Below are 22217 nucleotides of genomic sequence, written 5' to 3'. Positions count from 1 at the left end.
GGACACGGGTGTGTAGGAAATGGGGTATACGTGATTGAAGGCTCTATCAACACGGTGCTTGTATTAGTTGTCTTGACTCCCTCTTCGGCTTCCTACACCTGCAATGAAGCTTGATGAAAGCTCAAGGAACAGCACCTCATATTTCATCTTTTTGACTATATTTTGCAACCTATCATTCAACATTAAGTTCAACCATTTCAAATTATAACTGTGATTCCATTTTATTTGCAACTACAGAGACTGATAATGATTCTCTTAATGCCACTTAGACTTCTTCTTGACCCATAATTCCTTTCATCACTGCCACCTCCCTTTTCCTTTGCCCATCATTCCTTTTATTGTTTAATCACTTCTGCCCTATTGTTTTGTCTTGTCTTTGTTTTACAACCAACTTATTTCTCATTCTAATTAAAGTAAATGAATTGAAGTGTTAACTTTACTTCTTCTCTGAAACTGTCTCACTTGCTACGTATTTCCTGCACTTTACATTCCAGATTTATAGCAACAGCACTACTTTGCATATTGTATTTGGACTTCCAAGGCAACCAGGGGAATTCCTGATGAAGAACTCAAGACGTCGATCTCCTGCTCCTCAGATGCTGCCTGACCAGCTGTGCTTTTCCAGTATCACACTTTTTGACTCTGATCTCCAGCACCTGCAGTCTTCACTTTCTCTTAGCCAGGGAAATTTCCCTGCTCTACTACCATACGATCTTTTACATTCAGTGAAGAGGGCAACTAGGACCTCCGCCTAACACTTTGTTCAAATAAAAGCTCTTTGTAAAAGTTCAGAGAAACATTTATTTGTACTATGTGCTCAAGGCCTGGTGTGGACTTGAATTTGTTTTTGAATTTGATTTATTGTTGTCACATGTTGCAGCAAAAGTGTTGCTTTGTGTGCTATACAGACAGATTGTACCATACAAAGTACATCAGGGTGGCAGAACAGAGTGCAGAATACAGGGTTATAACTGCAGAGAAGCAGAGAGATGATCAATATTCGCATTTGAGATGTCCATTCAAAAGTCTGATAACAGCAGGGAAGAAGTTGTTCTTGAATCTGGTCGTTATGTATATTCAAACTTTTAAATCTTCTGCTTGATTATGTTGGTTGCTTTACTGAGACAGCAGGAAGTACAGATGGAGTCAGTGATGGAAAGCTGGTTTGCATGATGGACTGGACTGTATTCACAACTCTTTGTAAATTCTTGTGGTCTTGGGAAGAGCCGTTGCCATATCAAGCCATGATGCATACAAATAGGATGCTTTTTATAGTGAATCTATAAAAATTGGTAAAAGTCTTCGTGGACATGCAGCATTTCCTTAGCTTCCTGAGGAAGTAGAAATACCGTTGTGCTTTCTTGACTGAGACATTCATGTGGGTGGACCAGGACAGATTGTTGGTGATCATCACTACCAGGAATTTGATGCTTTCAACCATTGCCACCATTGATGCAAGTAGGGGCATGCCCTCCACTCTGCTTCCTGAAGTCCATGTCCATTTCCTTCAGTTTGCTGATATTGATGGAGTGGTTGTTGTCTTTACACCATGCTGCTAAAGACTCAGTCTCTTGTACTCTGTCTCTTCAATGTTTGAGATCTCACATACATGGTGGTATTGTCAGCAAATTGCAAAGAATCAAGTCAGTCTGATAGGCTGGAGTTGATGTGAGCCATGACTAACCTCTTAAAGCACTCCATCATTATGGAGGCCAGAGCCACCAGCAGCAGTCATTGAGACACTCTGCATGATTTTTCTTTGGCTCCGGGATGATGGTAGTCTTCTTGAAGCAGATAGGAACTTCAGATCACAGTCAAGAGGAGTTAAAGATGTCAGTGAATACTCCTGCCAGCTGGTCCGCACAGGATCTGATGCATGGCCGGAGACTCCATCTGGGCCAGTTACGTTCCATGGGTTCACTCTCAAGAAGGCCGATCTAACATCTGTGGCAGTGATCGTGGGTACAAGTGCAACCAAGATTGTTGGTGTAGGTGACACATTTCATTGACCTTCTGTTGAAAGTGAGCGTAGAATGCATCGGGTAGGGATGTACTGTTGCCTGCGATTCTGTTTAACTTACTTTGTAGCCCATTACATTGTGTAAACGTTGCCACAAACGACAGGTGTCCATGTGGTTACTCTTGGTTCCAAGCTTAGTTTGGTATTACCTCTTGGTGTCTAATGGTCTTGCAAAGGTCATAATGTGGGAGATTAGAAATGTAGTTTCTGCAGGTGGTGGTAGTTAGAGATGTTGTTTTTGCAGATGGGTGAGGGGGTGTTGTGGGGGGAGGGGAAGGGGAACATTACACAAACGGTCACGGGATTCTTGCAGCATACTTAAGGCTAAGATTTTAACAAATATAGAGGTTTTTGTTTAAGAAATAGTTTTAAACTAAGAAATAACTTTAAAGTGTTGTAGCTGACCACAAAAGAAGCAGTAGGGGCATTTCACAATAAGCTTATAGTTTGATAAGGGGAACTGGATAAAATAACAGACAGGCTGTAACAGACAAGGACAAGGACAGCAGGGTAGTCAGATAAGGAAAGTTAGAGAAAAAGAAGTGAGGTAATCGGCTTATGATAGGATGGGAAAAGGGAGGCGTGATTACGCAACTTGCAAACTAAATACAGAATGCTTACATGCTTTGTAGCACACTTTTGCTAGCCTGATTGCTTGAGCAAACGCCCGTTCTTGCAAGGCCGTAAAGAATAAAATGTTCTTGTTTCCAAGGCTTTGTCTCAGGCTGATTTGTGAGTGAGTTTTGTTTCTCACAATAGGGGGCTCGTCCGGGATCCAAAACTCCAACCGCTCGACACTCTTGGGACGACGGGAAAGGTGCACCTCGCCGATTTCGGCAATCTCCAACTCCCTTGTTTGCCGTTCGCGGTTTGGGCGAGTACGATCTGGACTGGGAGACCCTGGAAACAAGGCGGTCGGATGCGGTGGGTTCGGTTGGGCAACTCTTGTGCACAAGCCCCGGGTAGGGAAAGGTTTTAGAATTAGATTAGATTACATTACATTACAGTGTGGAAACAGGCCCTTCGGCCCAACAAGTCCACACCGACCCGCCGAAGCGCAACCCACCCATACCCCTACATTCACTCCTTACCTAACACTACAGACAATTTAGCATGGCCAATTCACCTGACCTGCACATCTTTGGATGCAAACTCCACACAGTCAGTCGCCTGAGGCAGGAATTGAACCCGGGTCTCTGGCGCTGTGAGGTAACAGGGCTAACCACTGTGCCACCGTGCCGCCCTCAAACCTTAAAGGATATATCCGGGCGACCGGGGGCAGCGGTATTTGCTCAAGGAATTGCCGCGGGACAGGGCACACCGAAATGACCAGGTAACTCTGTGCACAGACCAAGGTAAGAAAAGACACCTTTAAGTATTGCCTTGGTGGTTGAGACGTACGGAAAGTACGGGGAATTGGCGATATATAAAATCAAGCATATGTCAATGGAAAACAGCCCATGTCAGAAGGGCTAGTAGCTGAAGGGCTACTGAGGGTGCACTTCGTAACTAACTTATGGCCAGATGTCCAGAAAAATATTCAAAAGTTAGAGTCAGTGTCTGTGAGACACAGTGTCTGTGTGTGTGTGTGAGAGAGAGAGAAAAGAGCTGTACAGCTAGTAGAAAGTTTAACCCTTTGTGATTCAGTTTGAATGCATATTTGTTTGTTGGTAATTGAATGTTTGTGCTTTGTTCCCTGGAGCTTGAGATCCGGGACTGTTTTGAATCTGATTTCTACAATGGAAATTTTAACATGATTTCTTTTAAGGTTAAGGATTTTACAGATTATGAAATAAAATGTTAACTCCTGTTCTTTTTACAGGTCATGACTGCCTTACTATCAGTTTCTAACTAATCTCTTTTATCCTTCCATAAAAGTGATTTATGGAGAACAGTTAAAGTCTCAAAAAGCATATAATTGGTCAGATTAATCGGACGAGTAAGGTGTCTCGTCAGGGCCCTGAAGGGGGTGTGGAAGAAGGTGACACTGGACCTCGTTAAGATTAATTAAATTAGCAACAATGGGAGGTACGGGGAGTTGCCTGTGTAACGATCGATCTGCAAATAACATTAAAGGGGAATATATTCCACCCGACAGTCCTTTGGGGAAAATGTTGAGAAATTGGGAACACAACACCTGGACGCAGGGGAAAGATAAGGCTGTAATGATAAACTATTGTTGTCTTGTCTGGACTCGAGAAAGCATTAAGGAGCCTGTTTTTTTTGGCCCAAATATGGGTCTGATGAGGATTGGCTGTGTCAAGATCTTAATATATATGTCAATCGAAAAGAACCGTACAGTCAAAAAGAGTCTGATTATGCGGCTTGTTGGATAGGGAGCTCGGGAGTAAAATTATGTCCCGTAAATACGGAGGAATCAGGGAAAGAACAGAGAAAGAATAAACAAGGGAAGCCACAATGGGATCCCTTAACGTGTTTGCCGCCCCCATATACTACTCCCCGGAACGAGCCTACAGCTCCCAAAGTAGAACCGAGTCCAGACACAGAAATGGGAATGGACTCTGAACTAAAAGATGCAGAACCTGGGGGGGGGGGCAGGGTCACTCGAGCCACCACACGTAAAGGAGGGGCAGAGATAATGGAAAATGTAAAATTATGTCCCTTACGAGAGGTTCCGATTGGGGAAGGTACAATCGGATATGTAAACGCTCCCTTAACTAGCAGTGAAGTTAGGGTCTTTAAAAAGGAAATGAAAAGTTTAATAGAGGATCAGGTTGGACTAGCCGAACAATTAGATCAATTCCTAGGGCCTAATTTATAAACCTGGGGAGAACTGATGGCAATTTTAGGAATGTTATTTTCAAGGGAAGAACGAGGTGTGATTAGGAGAGCGGCTTTACAGGAATGGGAAAAGAAGCACCCAGTTGGGGAAGAAGGGGCCCCAGCAGAACAGAAATTCCCAAATGTTGACCCTCATTGGGAAAATAATGACAGAAAAGATAGGGAGTCAATGCGGGATCTATGAGAAATGGTAATATTAGGAATTAAAGGGGAGGCAACTTGATCACAAAACTTTGTTAAGGCCTTTGTAGGACGACAAGAGAAGGATGAAACCCCTTCTGCATTTCTTAAAAGCCTCAAGGAGGCCACAAGGAAGTATTCGGGAATGGATCCCGATAATCCGATAGCACAGGGACTCTTAAAGGTCCAATTTATAACTAAATCATGGCCGGACATACAAAAGAAATTACAGAAATTAGATGGATGGAGTGAAAGACAGATGGAAGAACTGTTACGTGAGGCACAGAAAGTGTATGTGAAAAGGGAAGACGAGAAGCAGAAACAGAAAGCCAAAATGATGGTGGCGGCAGTAGAAGAAATAACAAAAAGGAGAATGGGATCAGGGGATAACAGGAAGGGTAGAGGAGGACACGAAAGACAAGGGTCAGATACCCGGGAAAGGAGGCAACAGGCAGGGTGTTACCATTGCGGGAAAGTGGGGCATTTTAAACGGGAATGCCCGGAATTAGCACGAGAAAGGGAAGCTGTTTCCCTAATGACCTTAGATGAAGATTAGGGGAGTCAGGGGTTCCTTCCTCCTGAGACCCACCGGGAACCCTTGATAAGTTTAAAGGTGGGACCTGAAGGGGAGGAGGCAGTATTTTTGGTGGACACGGGAGCGGCATGGTCATCCCTAAGTTTTAGACCCACCGGTGTTAAATTGACTAAGGAGTATCTTAAGGTTTCCGGAGTAAAAGGCGAAGAATTCTTGGTGCCTATTTTGAACCAACCCTAATTAGAAGAAATGATGAGGAAGTGATAGGACAATTACTATATATTCCTGACATTGTAAGTAATCTATTAAGTAGGGATTTGATTATATTGCTGGGCTTAAAAATTGGGGTGGAGGATAGTACAGTAACTGTAACGATGGCTATGTTAACACCTAGTGAAGAAAAACAAATCAACCCTGACATGTGGGCGAAAGCGGATAACACAGGACATCTAACTATTACTCCGTTGGTGATTACGTTGACTCGAGAAGATGAGACGGTTCGGGTTAGACAATACCCTATATCGTTGGAAGGCCGCAGAGGTCTGCAACCAGTTATAGATTCTTTGTAAAAACTGGACTGTTCGAACCATGTATGTCGCCCTTTAATACCCCAATACTGCCCGTCCGTAAATCAGATGGAACTTATCGATTGGTGCAGGATCTTAGGGCATTGAACCGATTGGTTCGAACACAACACCCGGTGGTACCTAATCAATACACTTTGCTAGGCAAAATACCATGTGACCACCGCTGGTTTAGTGTAATAGATTTAAAAGATGCATTCTGGGCTTGTCCTCTGGCCCCAGAAAGCCGCAACATGTTTGCTTTTGAATGGGAAAACCCATACACTGGTAGAAAACAACAGCTCCAATGGACGGTACTTCCCCAGGGATTCACAGAATCACCTAATCTATTCGGGCAAGTACTGGAACAGGTTCTGGAACAACATAAAATGCCTTGAGGAACGTCATTGTTACAATATGTGGACGATTTACTTGTATCAGGACAAAAGAGAAATGACTTGAGTTTAGCCACCAAAAGACTGTTAAATTTCCTAGGGCAACAGGGTTTAAGAGTACCGAGGAATAAACTGCAATATGTAGAGAAAGAGGTGAAATACTTAGGACACCTTATTAGTGAGGGCACTAGGCACATTAACCCTGAGAGAATTAAAGGGATAGTAGAACTGCCCCTTCCGACCACCAAACGAGAATTACGGAAGTTCTTGGGGCTGGTGGGCTATTGTAGATTATGGATAGAAGCATGCGCCCAGAAAACGAAGGGGTTTTACTACAAATTGACAGAATCTGAACATGAAAGACTGCACTGGACAGAAGAGGAAAAGGAAGGGTTACATGAGTTGAAGCGTAGTCTAATATGAGCTCCGGTGTTGGCCCTTCCCTCCCCAGACAAACCATTCCACCTTTTTGTGACAGTAAATGATGGAGCAGCCTTAGGAGTATTAACCCAGAAAGGAAGGGGAAAGAGACAGCCCATAGCCTTCCTGTCCAAGATCTTGGACCCAGTCTCGAGAGGATGGCCTGAATGTATACAGGCAGTAGCAGCCACTGCCATACGGTAGAGAAAAGCCATAAACTTACTTTTGGAGGGGCGCTAGTCGTTAGTAGCCCCCATCAAGTTAGAACTGTGTTAAACCAAAAGGCAGGGAGATGATTGACAGACTCACAAATCTTAAAATACGAAGCCATCCTGATGGAGAGAGATGACCTTGTGTTAGCAACAGACACCTGTCTAAATCCAGCTACCTTCCTATGGAAGGGAGAACCTCTGGACAAACGAGAATTAGAACATGACTGTCTGGATATCATAGAGTATCAAACCAAAGTTAGACAGGACCTAAAGGATATCCCCTTACGTGACGGGGACAGACTGTTTATAGACAGGTCATCAAGAGTAGTACACGGAAAAAGACACAATGGATACGCAGTAGTGGACGGTAACGAGAATCGAACGGTTGAGGCTGACCGGTTGCCTAACACATGGTCGGCCCAGACTTGTGAGTTGTATACATTAAACCAAGCTTTAAAATAATTAGAGAATCGAAATGGGACAATTTACACCTAAGTATGCCTATGGGGTGGTACATACCTTCGGAAAAATATGGCAAGAACATGGACTAATCAATAGCCGGGGAAAGGAATTGATACACGAAGAGTTGATAGGAGAAGTGTTGAAAAATTTGGAATTACCCCGGGAAATAGCTATAGACCATGTACCTGGGCATCAGAAGGGGAACACTCTAAAAGCAAGAGGGAATAGGCTAGCATACGAGGCAGCCAAAGAGGCAGCTATGAGCCATACAGTAACAAAAATAAGGGTTCTCACGCCCATAGTGGAGTCCCCTCCCGTGAACCCCATGTACACGGAAGAAGAGGAAAAGGAATTCCAGGAAATGGGGCCACTAAGACAGCCCAAGGAAGATGGATCCTCCCGGATGGAAGGGAGTTATTAAGTAAACCAATCATGAGAACCATCCTAACCACCTTGCACCAAGGCAGTCATTGGGGCTCCCAAGCTATGTGTGACATAGTGTTAAGGAAGTACGGATGTAGAGGATATACACATCGCCAGGCAGGTATGCACAGGATGCCCGACTTGCCAAAAGATTAATAAGAAAGTAACGAGAGGGGAGCCAAGAGGTGGAAGAAACCCTGGGGTAAGATATTTTCAAAGAATACAGGTAGATTACACAGAATTACCCCCAGTAGGGAAACAAAACCTTATTAGTCCTAATGGACCACCTAACTGGGTGGGTGGAGGCATTTCCAATGTCATCAGCTACCTCGAAGGGAGTAGTGTAAACTCTTTTAGAACATATAATTCCTCGATATGGAGTGGTGGAAAGTATAGATTCAGACCAAGGTAGCCATTTTACCTCTAAGATCCTACAAGAAATAATGGTGGGATTAGAAATCTCTTGGGAATTCCACACTCCTTGGCACCCGCCTTCCTCTGAACGGGTGGAACGAATGAATCAAACCTTAAAGAAGCAATTGTCTAAGCTAGTCCTAGAGACTCGATTACCATGGACAAAATGTTTACCTATCGCGTTGCTACACATTAGGACTGCGCCTAGACGTGATATAGGCCTCTCTCCTAATGAGATGATGTTTGGATGGAAGAGGGGAGTTACCAACTGGAGAGTTCAATGATAAGTTTTTAAAGAACTATATTGTGGCACTCGGTTCTTCTTTGTCTGTCCTTAGGAAGTAGGGTCTGTTGACCCAGACACCTCCACTTGAGTTCGCAGTACATCGGATACGACTGGGTGATTGGGTCCTGATCAAAACCTGGAAAGATACCAAACTGCACCCAAGTTGGGAGGGACCGTTCCTAACCCTCCTGACTACTGAAACAGCCATCCGAACTGCTGAAAAAGGGTGGAGTCATCACACTCATGTTGAGGGCCCCGTGGACGCTCCTTCCCCTTCGGCAGAGTGGCAAGCTCATCCTACAGACAACTCTCTGAAAGTCAAGCTGAGCAAAAAGAATGGACTGAGATAAGAGACTATTAAGTATTGGTTAAAAACTGCATCCCAAAACAATTGTAAGTGTTGCGTGGACTCACTCCTCCCTGGTATTTAAAGGGTTAGGGAATAGATAGATAGGGCTGTGAGCTGAAATGAATGGTCAGCTTTATGTTGTCACGATAATATTGGCGCTAGCTGCCAAGGGGGGTGGGAAAAATCATTTTACCACTTTATGTCAGAATTATGCTAAACTAAAGGGGCATACCGACTGTTGGGTATGTGTGGAGATCCCACACCATGGGGAATCCGGAATTCCTCTCACGGTAATACCACTTACCAAAGAAGGAGTATACGATGTACAACAATTTGACTAGGGCTCAAATGATACAACTTGGAGATTTGAAAGGGGTAATTATAACTTTGCGGGATGGTTCCCTCAACCAGCTCCGAAAACTCTGGGTGCTATCGATGGCCTTAGAGTTTCCCCACCGAAAGGAGCAGTAAATACCACTTGTTTCTGTAATCAGAATGATACCGCACCCTTCCAATTAGGAGAGTCATCTTGTGTCTACACCAGCCAAGCCACTGCCACGACCGTTTCCCGAATGTTAAACGGAACATATTGGGTATGCGACCTGAAGGGCCTATCCATTAATTCCTGGGGCAAAATACATTCGTGTGACCGAATGTGTCGGAATGCATGCATGTTATGAGGTTGATCAAACACTACCTCAAAGTCAGAAAGGCTGGAGTAGCTGCTGCTTCCTCGCCTATATAATTCCCCACTTGACGCTGTTAAAAAGAGCCCCAAAAATACCTCGGAATAAACAGGGAGGAAGGCGAGTAACTCAGAAAGTAACCGAAGGAGATCGCCTCCTCTGGACTTTGATACCTATGTATGGGACCGCTCGAGCAGGAGTAGAAATACAAAGGTTGGCGGCTTCCCTGGAAGAGTTGGCCAACAATACTGCCAATGCGTTGACGAAACCCCAATCCCAAGTAGCAGCCATAACGACCGAAATGATTGCCACTAGGCTAATGACTCTTCAGAACAGAATGGCTCTAGATTATATTCTGGCAGAGAAAGGTGGTATCTGTGCACTAATCGGGGAAGAGTGTTGTACTTACATACCTGAGGTCTCCTCTAACATTACTGAAATCTCCAAACACGTGCGAGACAAAATCGCCAAAATAAGGAAGGCCGGTAATCGGTACCGGAATGAAAAGGGATGGGAGTGGGGGAATTGGGGATTGACTGGTTGGAGAAGGTGGTTGGTCAATCTGACTATCTATGGATTATTGATATTAGTGGGTCTGGTGGTAGGGTTCAATATTCTAAAATGGGTAATGAGCCGACTGATGACATCCCTTGGGGAAAGAACCCAAATACTCAGATGCTTTTACAATCAACAGGTGATATGCAACAAAGGGAAAGTCAAAGAATGCTCCTAGAGTTCGAGAGACGAAAAACACAAATGTAAAATAATACCGTGTATAAGATTGTGAACCTCAGCACCAAAAGGCGTAAGAGGGCAGAACATAAGAAAATGAATTAAAGGAGACTTAATAAGTGCAGAAACAACAGTTAGAGAAAAAGAAAAAGGGGGAATTGTGGGAGATTAGAAATGTAGTTTCTGCAGGTGGTGGTGGTTAGAGATGTTGTTTTTGCAGATGGATGGGGGAGGGGAAGGGGAACATTACACAAACGGTCACGGGATTCTTGCAGCATACTTAAGGCTATGATTTTAACGAATATAGAGGTTTTTGTTTAAGAAATGGTTTTAAACTAAGAAATAACTTTAAAGTGTTGTAGCTGACCACAAAAGAAGCAGTAGGGGCATTTCACAATAAGCTTATAGTATGATAAGGGGAACTGGATAAAATAACAGACAGGCTGCAACGGACAAGGACAGCAGGGTAGTCAGATAAGGAAAATTAGAGAAAAAGAAGTGAGGTAATCGGCTTATGATAGGATGGGAAAAGGGAGGTATGATTCCGCAACTTGCAAACTGAATAAAGAATGCTTACATGCTTTGTAGCGCGCTTTTGCTAGCCTGATTGCTTGAGAAAATGCCCGTTCTTGCAAGGCCGTAAAGAATAAAATGTTCTTGTTTCCAAGGCTTTGTCTCAGGCTGATTTGTGAGTGAGTTTTGTTTCTCACAATAACTAGATTTCCTGTATTGGTCAGGGTTGCTCAACTTGAGTGCCTCAGACCTGGACTTCAGTAGGGAGTGGATCACCCACTTCATCCACGGTTTTCATTTGGGAACATTTGGATTAAGTTTTTTGGCATACTCATATAGGCTGGCTGCTGAGTTCTTGAATATGGACCACTTCACTGACTCCCGTAGAGTCCCATAGAAACCCTTCCATTACCCCAGACCAACGCTGCACTGCTTCCTCTGCTAGATCTCAAAGGTTACATAAAGTTGGCATGAAACAATGGTTGGAATAGCTTCTTCTATGTAATAACTATTCACTAAACAGAAGCAGCATATACCATCTGCAACATTCCCTCCAGAAACTCACCATGGCTCTTCAGTCAGCCAGTTTCAAACCCACAGCCACTACCATTTAGAATGAGGACAGCAGAAATAGATGGAAACACCACCTCCTGCACATTTTCCTCCAAGCAGTATATCAGCATTCCTGTAGTGCTGCTGAGTCAAAATCCTGGAACTTCCTCTCTCATCGCTCTATGAGAATAGCTCTATCAAATGGACTGCAAAGTTTCAAGAAGGCAACTCACCACAGCCTTCTTATAAGTTATAGGGATGGGCAATAAGTGTTGGCCCAGCCAGAGACATGCCCATTCTCTGAATGAATAACAATGTTTCATGATTCATCTGACTCTAATGTAAGAATAATGTATTTGAGCTGTCACAAAAAAGGTCTTTGGATTATAGATGGAGCATTATTGCACTTGGATCTAGATAGGTCAAATATATTTTAAATGGTTCAAATAATTCAATGCAAATGAAAAATGTTCTTGGACAAGCATGTGACAATATCCAGGTGGTACAAATTTATTAATTTCTGACAAGCAAATCCTGCACTTACGGCTATGCACATTGAAATTTACTAAAGTCTTGTTTCTGTCTCAAACTGATCTTAAAATCTGGGTCTTCAGGAGCACGGTTGGCAACCTCAGTGGCTAATTCTTACATTTTAATTCTCTATCTGTGAATCAGGTAAACAGGCACATAAGTACACAAAGGCATGTTTCTATATATAGAATCTGAAAGGAGTTCAATGATCAGTTGACAGTGACAAAAATAAAAGTTTATCTTTACCTCTATGGAAGTAGGAAGACCTTGTGGTAAGGTTCTAAATTTATTATTTCCCAGTCGTAAGTAAGCGAGTCGCTTAAGAGGTCTGAAGACCAAAGGTTGAACATTGCTTTCACTGAGTTTATTACCTTCCAGTTCCAGATTGACCAATTTACTTAGACCTGTTGAAGAAGATTGATCACATATATTTACAGTGTTATGTTGGAATTCTCTATGGTCATTCATATGTTTTCAATAACATTGAATATAACATGTGACAATAGTCTAAATTATAATGGAATTTTGGTTTTAAACTATTGGCCCAAATTTTCTGATAAACAGTTGTTATTCCAGCATAGATGTTCAGCACCTTGAGAGTCCTATTATTAGCAGACTCCAAATAAAATGCCCAAGAAACTGAAGATTCCACTTGGGCAATTCCTCTATGCCTAAAACCCTCTGAAATTCTCCACTTAAATCAGAGAATTCAGATCTGATGAAATTAAGTAAATAGTTATTCTGGAAAAGTTAGACAATGAAGTACTAATCAACTGACCCCATACCCCGCACCCATTTCCCCGCTTCAGCCAACACCTTTCCTCCACTCGGGATCCAAAGCCTACCCCCTTCACCTGCTCTGAGCCCAACTACTATTCCTCCATTCAGATGTATTCACCCTTCAGCTGCTCCAAACTTGAACCCCTTTCACTCCAGGACCCATATCACCACATCCAACCCACCCTCTCCCTGCACTCCAGCCCCAAACCATCCCTTCATCCATTCCAGACCTGACCACTTCCCTTTCAGCCCCAAAGAGCTGATGGCCATTCACCCATGCTTAGCCAAGCACTTCCTTTACCCACTATGGATCCAGAAAACGCTTGCCCCTGCTGTAGTTCCAATCAGTCTATGCTCCTCCTGACCTCATTCAGGACCAGTGTTACCTATAATTTTCTTACAGGCTGTGCAAGCCTCCAAGTCCTAAGCATGACAGTGACAATTAGTGTCTGATTTCTCCTGACCTTGCTTTAACCTTCTGTACAACATGCCAGCTGCATCACTTACCAGGCTCCCTGGCCAACTTGCACCACCCGACAACGTATTTGCCTACTCATCTGGCACCAAGCAATCTAACCTCACACTTACCTTATGTATTTAATGCTTGAAAGCAGTTGTCAAAGACTCTATTGTCTGTAACTGTGCATCTTCAAACTTAAAAATACAGCAGCTGGCAACTGTGAAAAGTGAACATAGTTTGTCTTCTCCTGACAGTTGTGCCCTACAGCAGAACAGTCAGAATGGAAGTACAACAACACAGTTCTATCCTTAACAGAAACTTATTTAACATAACTTAAAATATCCTTCAAGGGAACTTGCACAAAATCTGAAACAAAAAAGCAGCTTATCTTCTGCATTTTGTTTTGAAATGTAAAAATTATTGTGTTGTAGAATTCTTTAGCTTCAATTTTGTTGCAGTGGGTGTAAAGTATATCATTACATTTAAAATATTTCCATGATGCTAGCTGCACCAAGCCTCTCATTTCGCCCAGATACACATCTTTTGTTCAGCAAACATTTGTCTGAAATCAGTCGAACCAATACAAATAAATGGAATTTTAAACGCAGATTATGTCCAGAGCAAATTGTGGTTGTAAGATCTTAAGCGCTACTTTAAAAAAAAATTGCACAACAAGCTGAGCAAGCCTCTTGATAAAAATTAATCTATTGGGTGTTTCTGCTAATTATGTACATTTGTAGAAGATGCAGGGACTAAGTAAGCATGTTTTAAAAGCTTTCTTTTTTTTTTCTCAATATACTAGGAAACTACTGTACACAAATATAATTCATAAAAGGAAAGTAATTTTCACTTACATACAATTAAATTATTCACACTGTGTTAATTAGATACTTGCACAAAATACGGAGGAATGGGATTGAGGGTGATTTAGCAGTTTAGATCAGACATTGGCTAGCTGAAAGAGAACATAGAGTGGTGATTGATGGGAAATATTCATCCTGGAGTTCACTTACTAGTTGTGTACCGCAAGGATCTGATTTGGGTCCATTGCTGTTTGTCATTTTTATAAATGACCTGGATGAGGGTGTAGAAGATGAGTTAGTAAATTTGCGGATGACACTAAGGTCGGTGGAGGTGTGGACAGTGCCAAAGGATGTTGCAGGTTACAGAGGGACATAGGTAAGCTGCAGATCTGGGCTGAGAGATGGAAAATGGAGTTTATTGCGGAAAAGTGTGAGGTGATTTACTTTGGTAGTAGCAATAGGAATAGAGTACCGGGCTAATGGTAAGATTCTTGGCAATGTAGATGAGCAGAGAGATTTCGGTGTCCATGTACATAGATCCTTGAAAGTTGCCACCCAGGTTGATAGGGTTGTTAAGAAGGCATACAGTGTGTTAGCTTTTATTGGTAGAAGGATTGAGTTTCAGAGCCATAAGATCACGTTACAGCTGTACAACTCTCTGGTCCAGCCACACTTGAAGTTCACCGCATTATAGGAAGGATGTGAAAGCTTTGGAAAGGGTTCAGAGTTGAATTATTAGGATGTTGCCTGGTATGGAGGAAAGAGCTGAAAATGTGTTGCTGGAGAAGCGCAGCAGGTCAGGCAGCATCCAGGGAACAGGAGAATCGACGTTTCGGGCATAAGCCCTTCTTCAGGAAGGCTTATGCCCGAAACGTCGATTCTCCTGTTCCCTGGATGCTGCCTGACCTGCTGCGCTTCTCCAGCAACACATTTTCAGCTCTGATCTCCAGCATCTGCAGACCTCACTTTCTCCTGGTATGGAGGAAAGGTCTTATAAGGAAAGGCTGAGGGACTTGAGGCTTTTTTCGTTAGAGAGAAGATTGAGGTGACTTAATTGAAACATATAAGATAATCAGAGGGTTAGATCAGGTGACAATGACAGCCTTTTTCCTCAGATGGTGATAGCTACTACAACGGGATATAGCTTTAAATTGAGGAGTGATAGATATCATTCAGATGTCAGAGATAGTAGTAGGGGCGTGTAATGCCCGGCCTGCTAGAGTAGTAGACTCTCGAATTTTAAAAGCATTTCAATGGTCATTGGATAAACGTATGGATGAAAATGGAGTAGTGTAGGATAGATTGGCTTCAGATTGATTCTACAGGTTGGCGCTACATCAAGGGCCAAAAGGCCTGTACTCTGCTATAATGTTCTGTGTTCTCGAGGCTCTGATTTTAACTAAAGTTTTTTTTGTGGCAACCATGTTTTTGATTGTATTAATTAAACATCACAAAAGCAGAATCTTTACCCATAAATATTTAAAACAAAACATACCCTGGAGAGCTTCTTCATCCAATCGTTGAAGTAGGTTGTCATTTACTTTTAGTTCAACAAGTTTTCGAGGGAGTTGAGGAGGGATGTAGATCAACAAATTTTGATCCATGTATAGGCGTTCCAATTTTTTTAACCCCTGAGAAGGAAGCATGCCAAGTATTTTGAAATGAACAACTTTTTACAATTTAAATGCAGTAATTGGCAAACATCCCCACTGCTCCCCACTTATGATGGAGGGAAGGTAATTGATGAAGCAGCTGAAGATGCTTGCACCTAGGACACTATCTTGAGGAGTTCCTGCAGAGGTGTCCTGGAGCTGAGATGACTGACCTCCAATAACCACAATCATCTTCCTATGTGCCAGGTATGACTCTAATCAGTGGAGAGTTTGACTCCTAATATCCATTGATTTTAGTTTTGGTCTGGCACCTAAATGCCACACTCAGTCGAATGCAGCCTTAATGTCAAATGCTGTCAGCCTCACCTCACTTCTAGAATTATAGACATTCATTTGACAATGTTTGAATCAAGTCTGTAATGAGGTCAGGAGGGCTGAGTGGCCTGGCAGAACCCAAAATGGCATCACAGAGCACATGAGCATGAACAGGTATTGCTGAGCAGGTGCTGCTTGATAGCACTATTGATGACAGGTTCCATCACATTATTAATAATCGAGAGTAGACTGATGGAGTGGTGATTGACCAGGTTGGATTTGTCCTGCTTCTTTGTGTACAAGGTATACCTGGGCAATTTTCCACATTGTCAAGTAGATGCCACTGTTGTAACTGTACTAGAACATCTTGGCTAGGTAAGCAGCAAATTCTGGAGCACAAGTCTTCAGTACTATTGCTGGAATGTTGTCAGGGCCCATAGTATCCAGTGTCTCTAACTCTTTCTTGATATCACATGGAATGAATCAAATTAGCTGAAGACAGATATCTGTAATGCTGGGGACCACTGGACAGGCCGAGATGGATCATTTCCTTGACTGAAGATTAGTACGAAAACACCAGCCTTACCTTTTGCACCGATGGGTTGGGCTCTTCCATCATTGAAGATATGGATATTTGTGGAGTCTCCTCCAGTGAGTTGTTTAATTGTCCACCATCATTCACAACCGGATGTGGCAGGACTGCAAAGCTTAGATCTGATCTGTTTTATGTGGGATCGCTTATCTCTGTCTATCACTTGCTGCATATGCTGTTTGGTAGGTTCACCAGGTTGGTACCTCATTTTCAGGTATGCCCTGCTACACATTTCCTGGACTAGAGTTGATCTCCTGGCTTGGTGATAGTGGTTGAGTGGGGGATATGCATGTTATGAGGGTGGACATTTTTCTGGATTACAATTCTGCTACTGTTGATGACCAACGGCAGCTCATGGATGCCCAATCTTGAGTTGCCAAATGTGTTGAAATATGTTCCATTTAGCATCATGATAATGCCACACAACACAACAGAGGGTATTCTCAAAATGAAGGCAGGACTTCATCTCCCCATGGACTATGCAGTGGTCACTCTTACCGATATTGTCATGGACAGATGCATCTGCAGCCAGCAGATAGGTGAGAATGAGGTCAAGTATGTTATTCCCTTTTGTTGGTTCCGTCACCACTTGACGCAGACCCAACCTAGCAGCTATGTCCTTTATGACCCAACCAGTTCAATCAGTAGTATTGTTGTCAAGCCACTCTTGGTAGTGGACATTGAAATGTATATATTTTGTACCTTTGCCATCCTTAGTGCTTCCAAGTGTTGATCAACATGGAGCAATACTGATTCATCAGGCAAAGGTAGATGGTACATGGTCATCAGTAGGAGGTTTCAGGCTAGTGTTTAACTAGGCTGTGACACAGCTCTCCCAGTTTTGGCACTAACCCCGCAGATGGTAGTAAGGAGGATTTGCAGGGTTGACAGCTCTGTTTCTACTGTTGTCTATTCTGTTGCCTGTGTCGATATCAGGCAGTCCATCAAGTTTCATCTCTTTCTTGAGACTTCATAACAACTGATACAACCAAGTGGCTTGTACGACCAAGTGGCTGCACGACCAATGCAGTTGAGAGTCAACCACATTGCTGCAGATTTGGGCATGTAGGACAGACCAGGTGGGGATAGTAGATTTCCTTCCCTGAAGGACATTAGTGAGCTAGATGGATTTTCTGATAATCGACAATGATTTCGCGGTCTTCAGCAGATTCTTAATTTCAGATTTTTTTTGTTATCAAATTCCATCATCTATAGTGGTGGGATTCAAACCCAGAACATTGGCTGAGTTTCTGGATTAATAATCAAGAGTGTAGTGCTGGAAAAGCGCAACAGTCCGAGAGGGTGAAGGGCTTATGCCTGAAACGCCAATTCTCCTGCTCCTTGGATGCTGCCTGACCTGCTGTGCTTTTCCAGCACCACAATCTCAATTCTGATCTCCAGCATCTGCAGTCCCCACTTTTTCCTTTCTGGATTAATAGTCTAGTGATAGTAGCACTAGGTCATCCCTTCCCTTGTAAGGGTGCATATTTTCCAGCATACGTGACGCAAAGGTGATTGTTTTGGTCTTTCTACGTTTTAACTGGAAAAACCTGTAGCTCTTCCAACACTGGAGTTCAGACAAGCAGTATACCAGCATATAGAGGCAGTAGAGTGATCAAGAAAGGTGATGAAATGTTTAATGTCAGTCTTCATGTGGTTTGGATGAAGCTACCAAGGAACAAAATGAGGCTGAGGAAGAAGACACTTAAACGACTCCAAAGGGTAATGGTTTTGTCTGTGAAGGGAAGCCACTACTGTTGACAGTCTGGATAAAATAGCTCAGGTAAGAGTGAAAGCAAGTGAGAATAATATTACTGAACCGGCTAACAAAGGCAGAGTTTAACCACCAACTGCAGGTTCCCCTTCAAACCATAGATCATCCTGACATGGAACTATATTGTTATTCTTTCCCTGTTGCTGGGTCAAAATCCCAGGGCTTTCACCCAAACTTGTTCGTGGGTATGCATGCAACCCTTGAACTGCAGTAGTTCAAGAGGGCAGCTCACCACCACCTTTAAAAGGGCAAATTGCAATAAATATTGGGCCAGCCAGCAATAGCCTTGAATGAATAAAAATGTAAAATAATATTCCACATTCACCAAAGATACAATTTGTGAGTTTATTTAAAGCTATTTTGCATCTGTGGTTGGAAAAGAAAACCATTGGAGACATCCACATATGGGATTGTGAGACAAGTAGACATGGATTTGGGAAATAACATCTTCAAGTTCTTGGGAGGGAATGGAATTAAATTGGAATTATAGGGAAGTCAGGCGTGTGTCTTCTCAAGGGCAAGTGATGATAGCCAATCAGTATCAAGAAGAACAGTACATCAGATAAGAAAAAAAATTTCTAATGTCATTTAAAATGGTACTAAACAATGAGGTTAACTGGTCAACATTTTGCTGGGAATGGTGTCAAGACAGCAGGAGGTTAACCTCATGGGCAAGAGGGTTCAGAAAGAACACGAGGAATAACAGATTGAGAGATTAATAAGACTCACAGCTCAAGCAGTGGGAATCTCTTTGAAAGTTGAGTATGGTGCCAAAGAGCACAGGCAGCTAAACAATTAACTGAGTGAGTTTAATCTTTATGATAAAACAATCTGTGAGTTTCTCGAGCTTGTTGAAATTTAGATTAGAGGACTTTGGGAAGAGTGGTTTAAGAAGGTGGGTGATAATGGACATGTGATTATTTTAACCTATGATGTTAATGAAAAACAATTGAAAGAAGGGTAAGATTTTCCTTGGTGCTTCTTAAAGTGTGTTGTTTACCTACTGAGAATTTACTCCATTTAACATAGAAATGTAGGAAAAGAAGTAGACCATTCAGCCTGCTGCTCGGCTATTTTATATAATCATGGCTGAATGACACTATACTTTTAACCTTTTACATCAATGGGGATTATCAAATGAAAGACGAGTCAGTTGACCTACTTGTAATCTATTTAAAAATATATAAATATTGTAACTTTTCTTGGCAAAATTGCATTATATTTCAATTTTACCTGTCCTTTTCTATGCCATTTTTCACCCTGTATCTCCCCCATGTCTGTACCTAGATATAATGAATCTTGTTTCAAAAGAAGTTAAAAGAAAGCTGCGTAAATTCTTTCATGTAGTTAATTTAAAATATTTAATAACCATTATTTTAAAATGATTTGTAAAACTTACTTTGAATGCTGTTGGATCTATGTTGGAAGAAAGAATCTTATTTCTACTGAGGTCAATCAATTTGAGATTAGGAAATCCATTGAATGCCCCTGCTGGAATAGCAGTGATTCTATTTCCTGCAAACACGAAAAATTTCGACATTTGCTGAAAAATGATTGACCATATGAGATTATTACAGACCATTATAAATTAATCACAGCAGTACATTGATTTAACATAGAAGATATTCTTTAAAAGCTGCTCAAAGCCAGTCAGGAATTATACTGCCAAGGTTTTCAATGACTTATGCATAAAGAGTAAGATGTTTGCAGCAACTGTAGCTTGGCTGCTCCAGTTGTGCACATCACAGCATGCTAGGATTATGCAAGGAGTGTGCTGGAAAACCACGCCCCTCCCAATCTAATTGATTCAAGCATCTGATCATCATTTTGAGGACACTTATCACCTGCTCTACAATGGCCCGAAAGGGACAGTAAGCTAGATTTTATCTATACTTGCTCCAAGTCAGGGAGTTGGAAAATGGAGTCAATATCCATGGTTGAAGTGATTAGCTGTTGTCTCCTAGCTGCCACACCTGTGAGACATCCGGCCCTAGGACTGAAGCAGGCAACTGAAAGATTATCAAGGATTTAGGCATTGTGGTAACTTCCAGCAATCCTGGTGCAGACTGCTAAGACATGGTAGCAATGATCACAGCTGCCCTGGACATTGACTGAATGGAAACCTTTTCTATTCATGAATTTAACTACATTATGATAAATCTCAATGTGTAAGATCAAATTGCCTTGCACCAGATGTCTTGGTCCGAGCTGATCTTGTCACAGGAAAATGAGACAAAATAGTGTGATCTTGCACAAATTGCATCGATACAACCCTGATGTGATTCAGAGTTGAAAGGTCTTCAGTGGATTCTTAGAATCAACCAGCTACATAGAAATTTGACACTGCTGTCGTTTTGACAGCCACCAGATATGATAGCGACCCACTCTTCAGATTGCAAACCTGCTCCAGCAGATGCCACAGATCTGTGAGAGTGTCTCAGAACCACCTTATTCAATGGCAGCAGTGTGCTTTGCTCATCTGGAGAAAATTACAACAAAGTCAGTATACTCGGCTTGCAGGTTAACATCTACTGTGGATGAATCCACATGGATGGTTCTAATGAACCTCTGCAGGGAATATCAGGAACAAAACAGCTCCTTAATAATGCAACCTGTCAGCAGTTGCAGCAACTCAATGTAACTTTACCGTCAGCCTCAATACAGTAGGACTTGGAGGTACCAATAAGGAGGATGTCTCTACATGGTCCACTAACGTATTAGGTCCTATTCACATATATGCAACATAAGTTGTATTGCACAATTGCACTAGGATGATGGAAGTCTTGTTTTCCCTCCCACATTCCCCGCTTAGCTAAGAAATGCAACATTTCATGGAAAGTGCGTTCTCACAAATTTACAGTTCAATGTCAGAGGAATGCACTGTGCAGATTATGAGACTACTGGGTGTTTGGAAATGATCAACTAGACATGACAATTTTAAAGGTTGCATATGCTCACTTTTTGCTTCAGAAGTTAGTCAAATTAATTTGTAGTGATCAATAATTGCTTGTTGTCAGGATTTCCAATATATATTGTTGGTGCACATAAAGAATTTTGTGATGGAAGATGTTTATAATTTTGAATCTCTAACCCCACCTGATTAATGCAATTGGCCTTTGAAGGGCCTCACATCATCCATGAATCTCCAGATCCTGAATGCACCAAGCACTTGAATGATTGTGACCAGCACTCTGGACTGAAATTGGACGATGCTGCTGACTGAGTGCAGCAGCACCTCCTGGCTGACCATTGTCCCCCGTGACTGGATTAAGGGGTATTTCCCTTATAATTTTAGACATTAGTGATTTATTGACGCACATGGTGTGTGTGTGTGTGTACACTCACAACATGTCCATCCACTGGACTGTTCAATGCTGACAAACACAGCATGCTGCCTGGCTTTCTGGCTGCTAAGACACACGGCAAAGCAGAAATGCTGCGCGCATCCAAACAAACATAGAAACTAGGAGCAGGAATAGGTCACTCAGCCCCTTGAGCCTACCCCACAATGCAGGAGAACTATAGCTGATCCTCTATCTCAATGTTATATTCCCATTTTCTCCTCTTGAGGCCTTTAAAATTTAGAAATTTGTCTGTCTTTTGCTTGAATACATTCAGTGATTTAGCTTTCAAAGCCTTCTGTTGTAGAGATTTCTATAGTTTCACTACCCTTTGAACAAGCAAATTTCTTCATCCTAGTCCTGAATGGTCTACGCTGTATCCTGAGACTCCCCAAGTGGGGGAAAAATCTTCCCTGCATCTAATCTGTCCAGCCCTGTTAGAATTTTATACATTTCAATCAGAT

The 22217-nt window shown here is 42.3% G+C and overlaps 1 protein-coding gene and 1 long non-coding RNA gene across 2 annotated transcripts in view; one reads left to right on the top strand and one right to left on the bottom strand.

Annotated features, from left to right (window-relative positions):
- The window catches only part of LOC122558930, a 269987-nt gene that overhangs the window by 197856 nt on the left and 49914 nt on the right, over positions 1-22217 (top strand). The window lies entirely within an intron of this gene.
- Positions 1-22217, bottom strand: part of ecm2 (extracellular matrix protein 2, female organ and adipocyte specific) — a 63936-nt gene that overhangs the window by 9474 nt on the left and 32245 nt on the right. Inside the window, exons 8-10 of the mRNA XM_043707886.1 lie at positions 19812-19927; positions 15614-15749; positions 12322-12479 (exon numbers count right to left, since the gene is read on the bottom strand). Of these exons, the coding sequence (XP_043563821.1) occupies positions 12322-12479; positions 15614-15749; positions 19812-19927 (410 nt within the window). The remainder of the gene's footprint in view (positions 1-12321; positions 12480-15613; positions 15750-19811; positions 19928-22217) is intronic.

This window comes from Chiloscyllium plagiosum, chromosome 18 (genome assembly GCF_004010195.1).
Source record: "Chiloscyllium plagiosum isolate BGI_BamShark_2017 chromosome 18, ASM401019v2, whole genome shotgun sequence".
Classification (NCBI taxonomy): domain Eukaryota; kingdom Metazoa; phylum Chordata; class Chondrichthyes; order Orectolobiformes; family Hemiscylliidae; genus Chiloscyllium; species Chiloscyllium plagiosum.
Note: the sequence above shows the minus strand (reverse complement) of the source record. Positions and strands in the feature narration are given on the sequence as shown.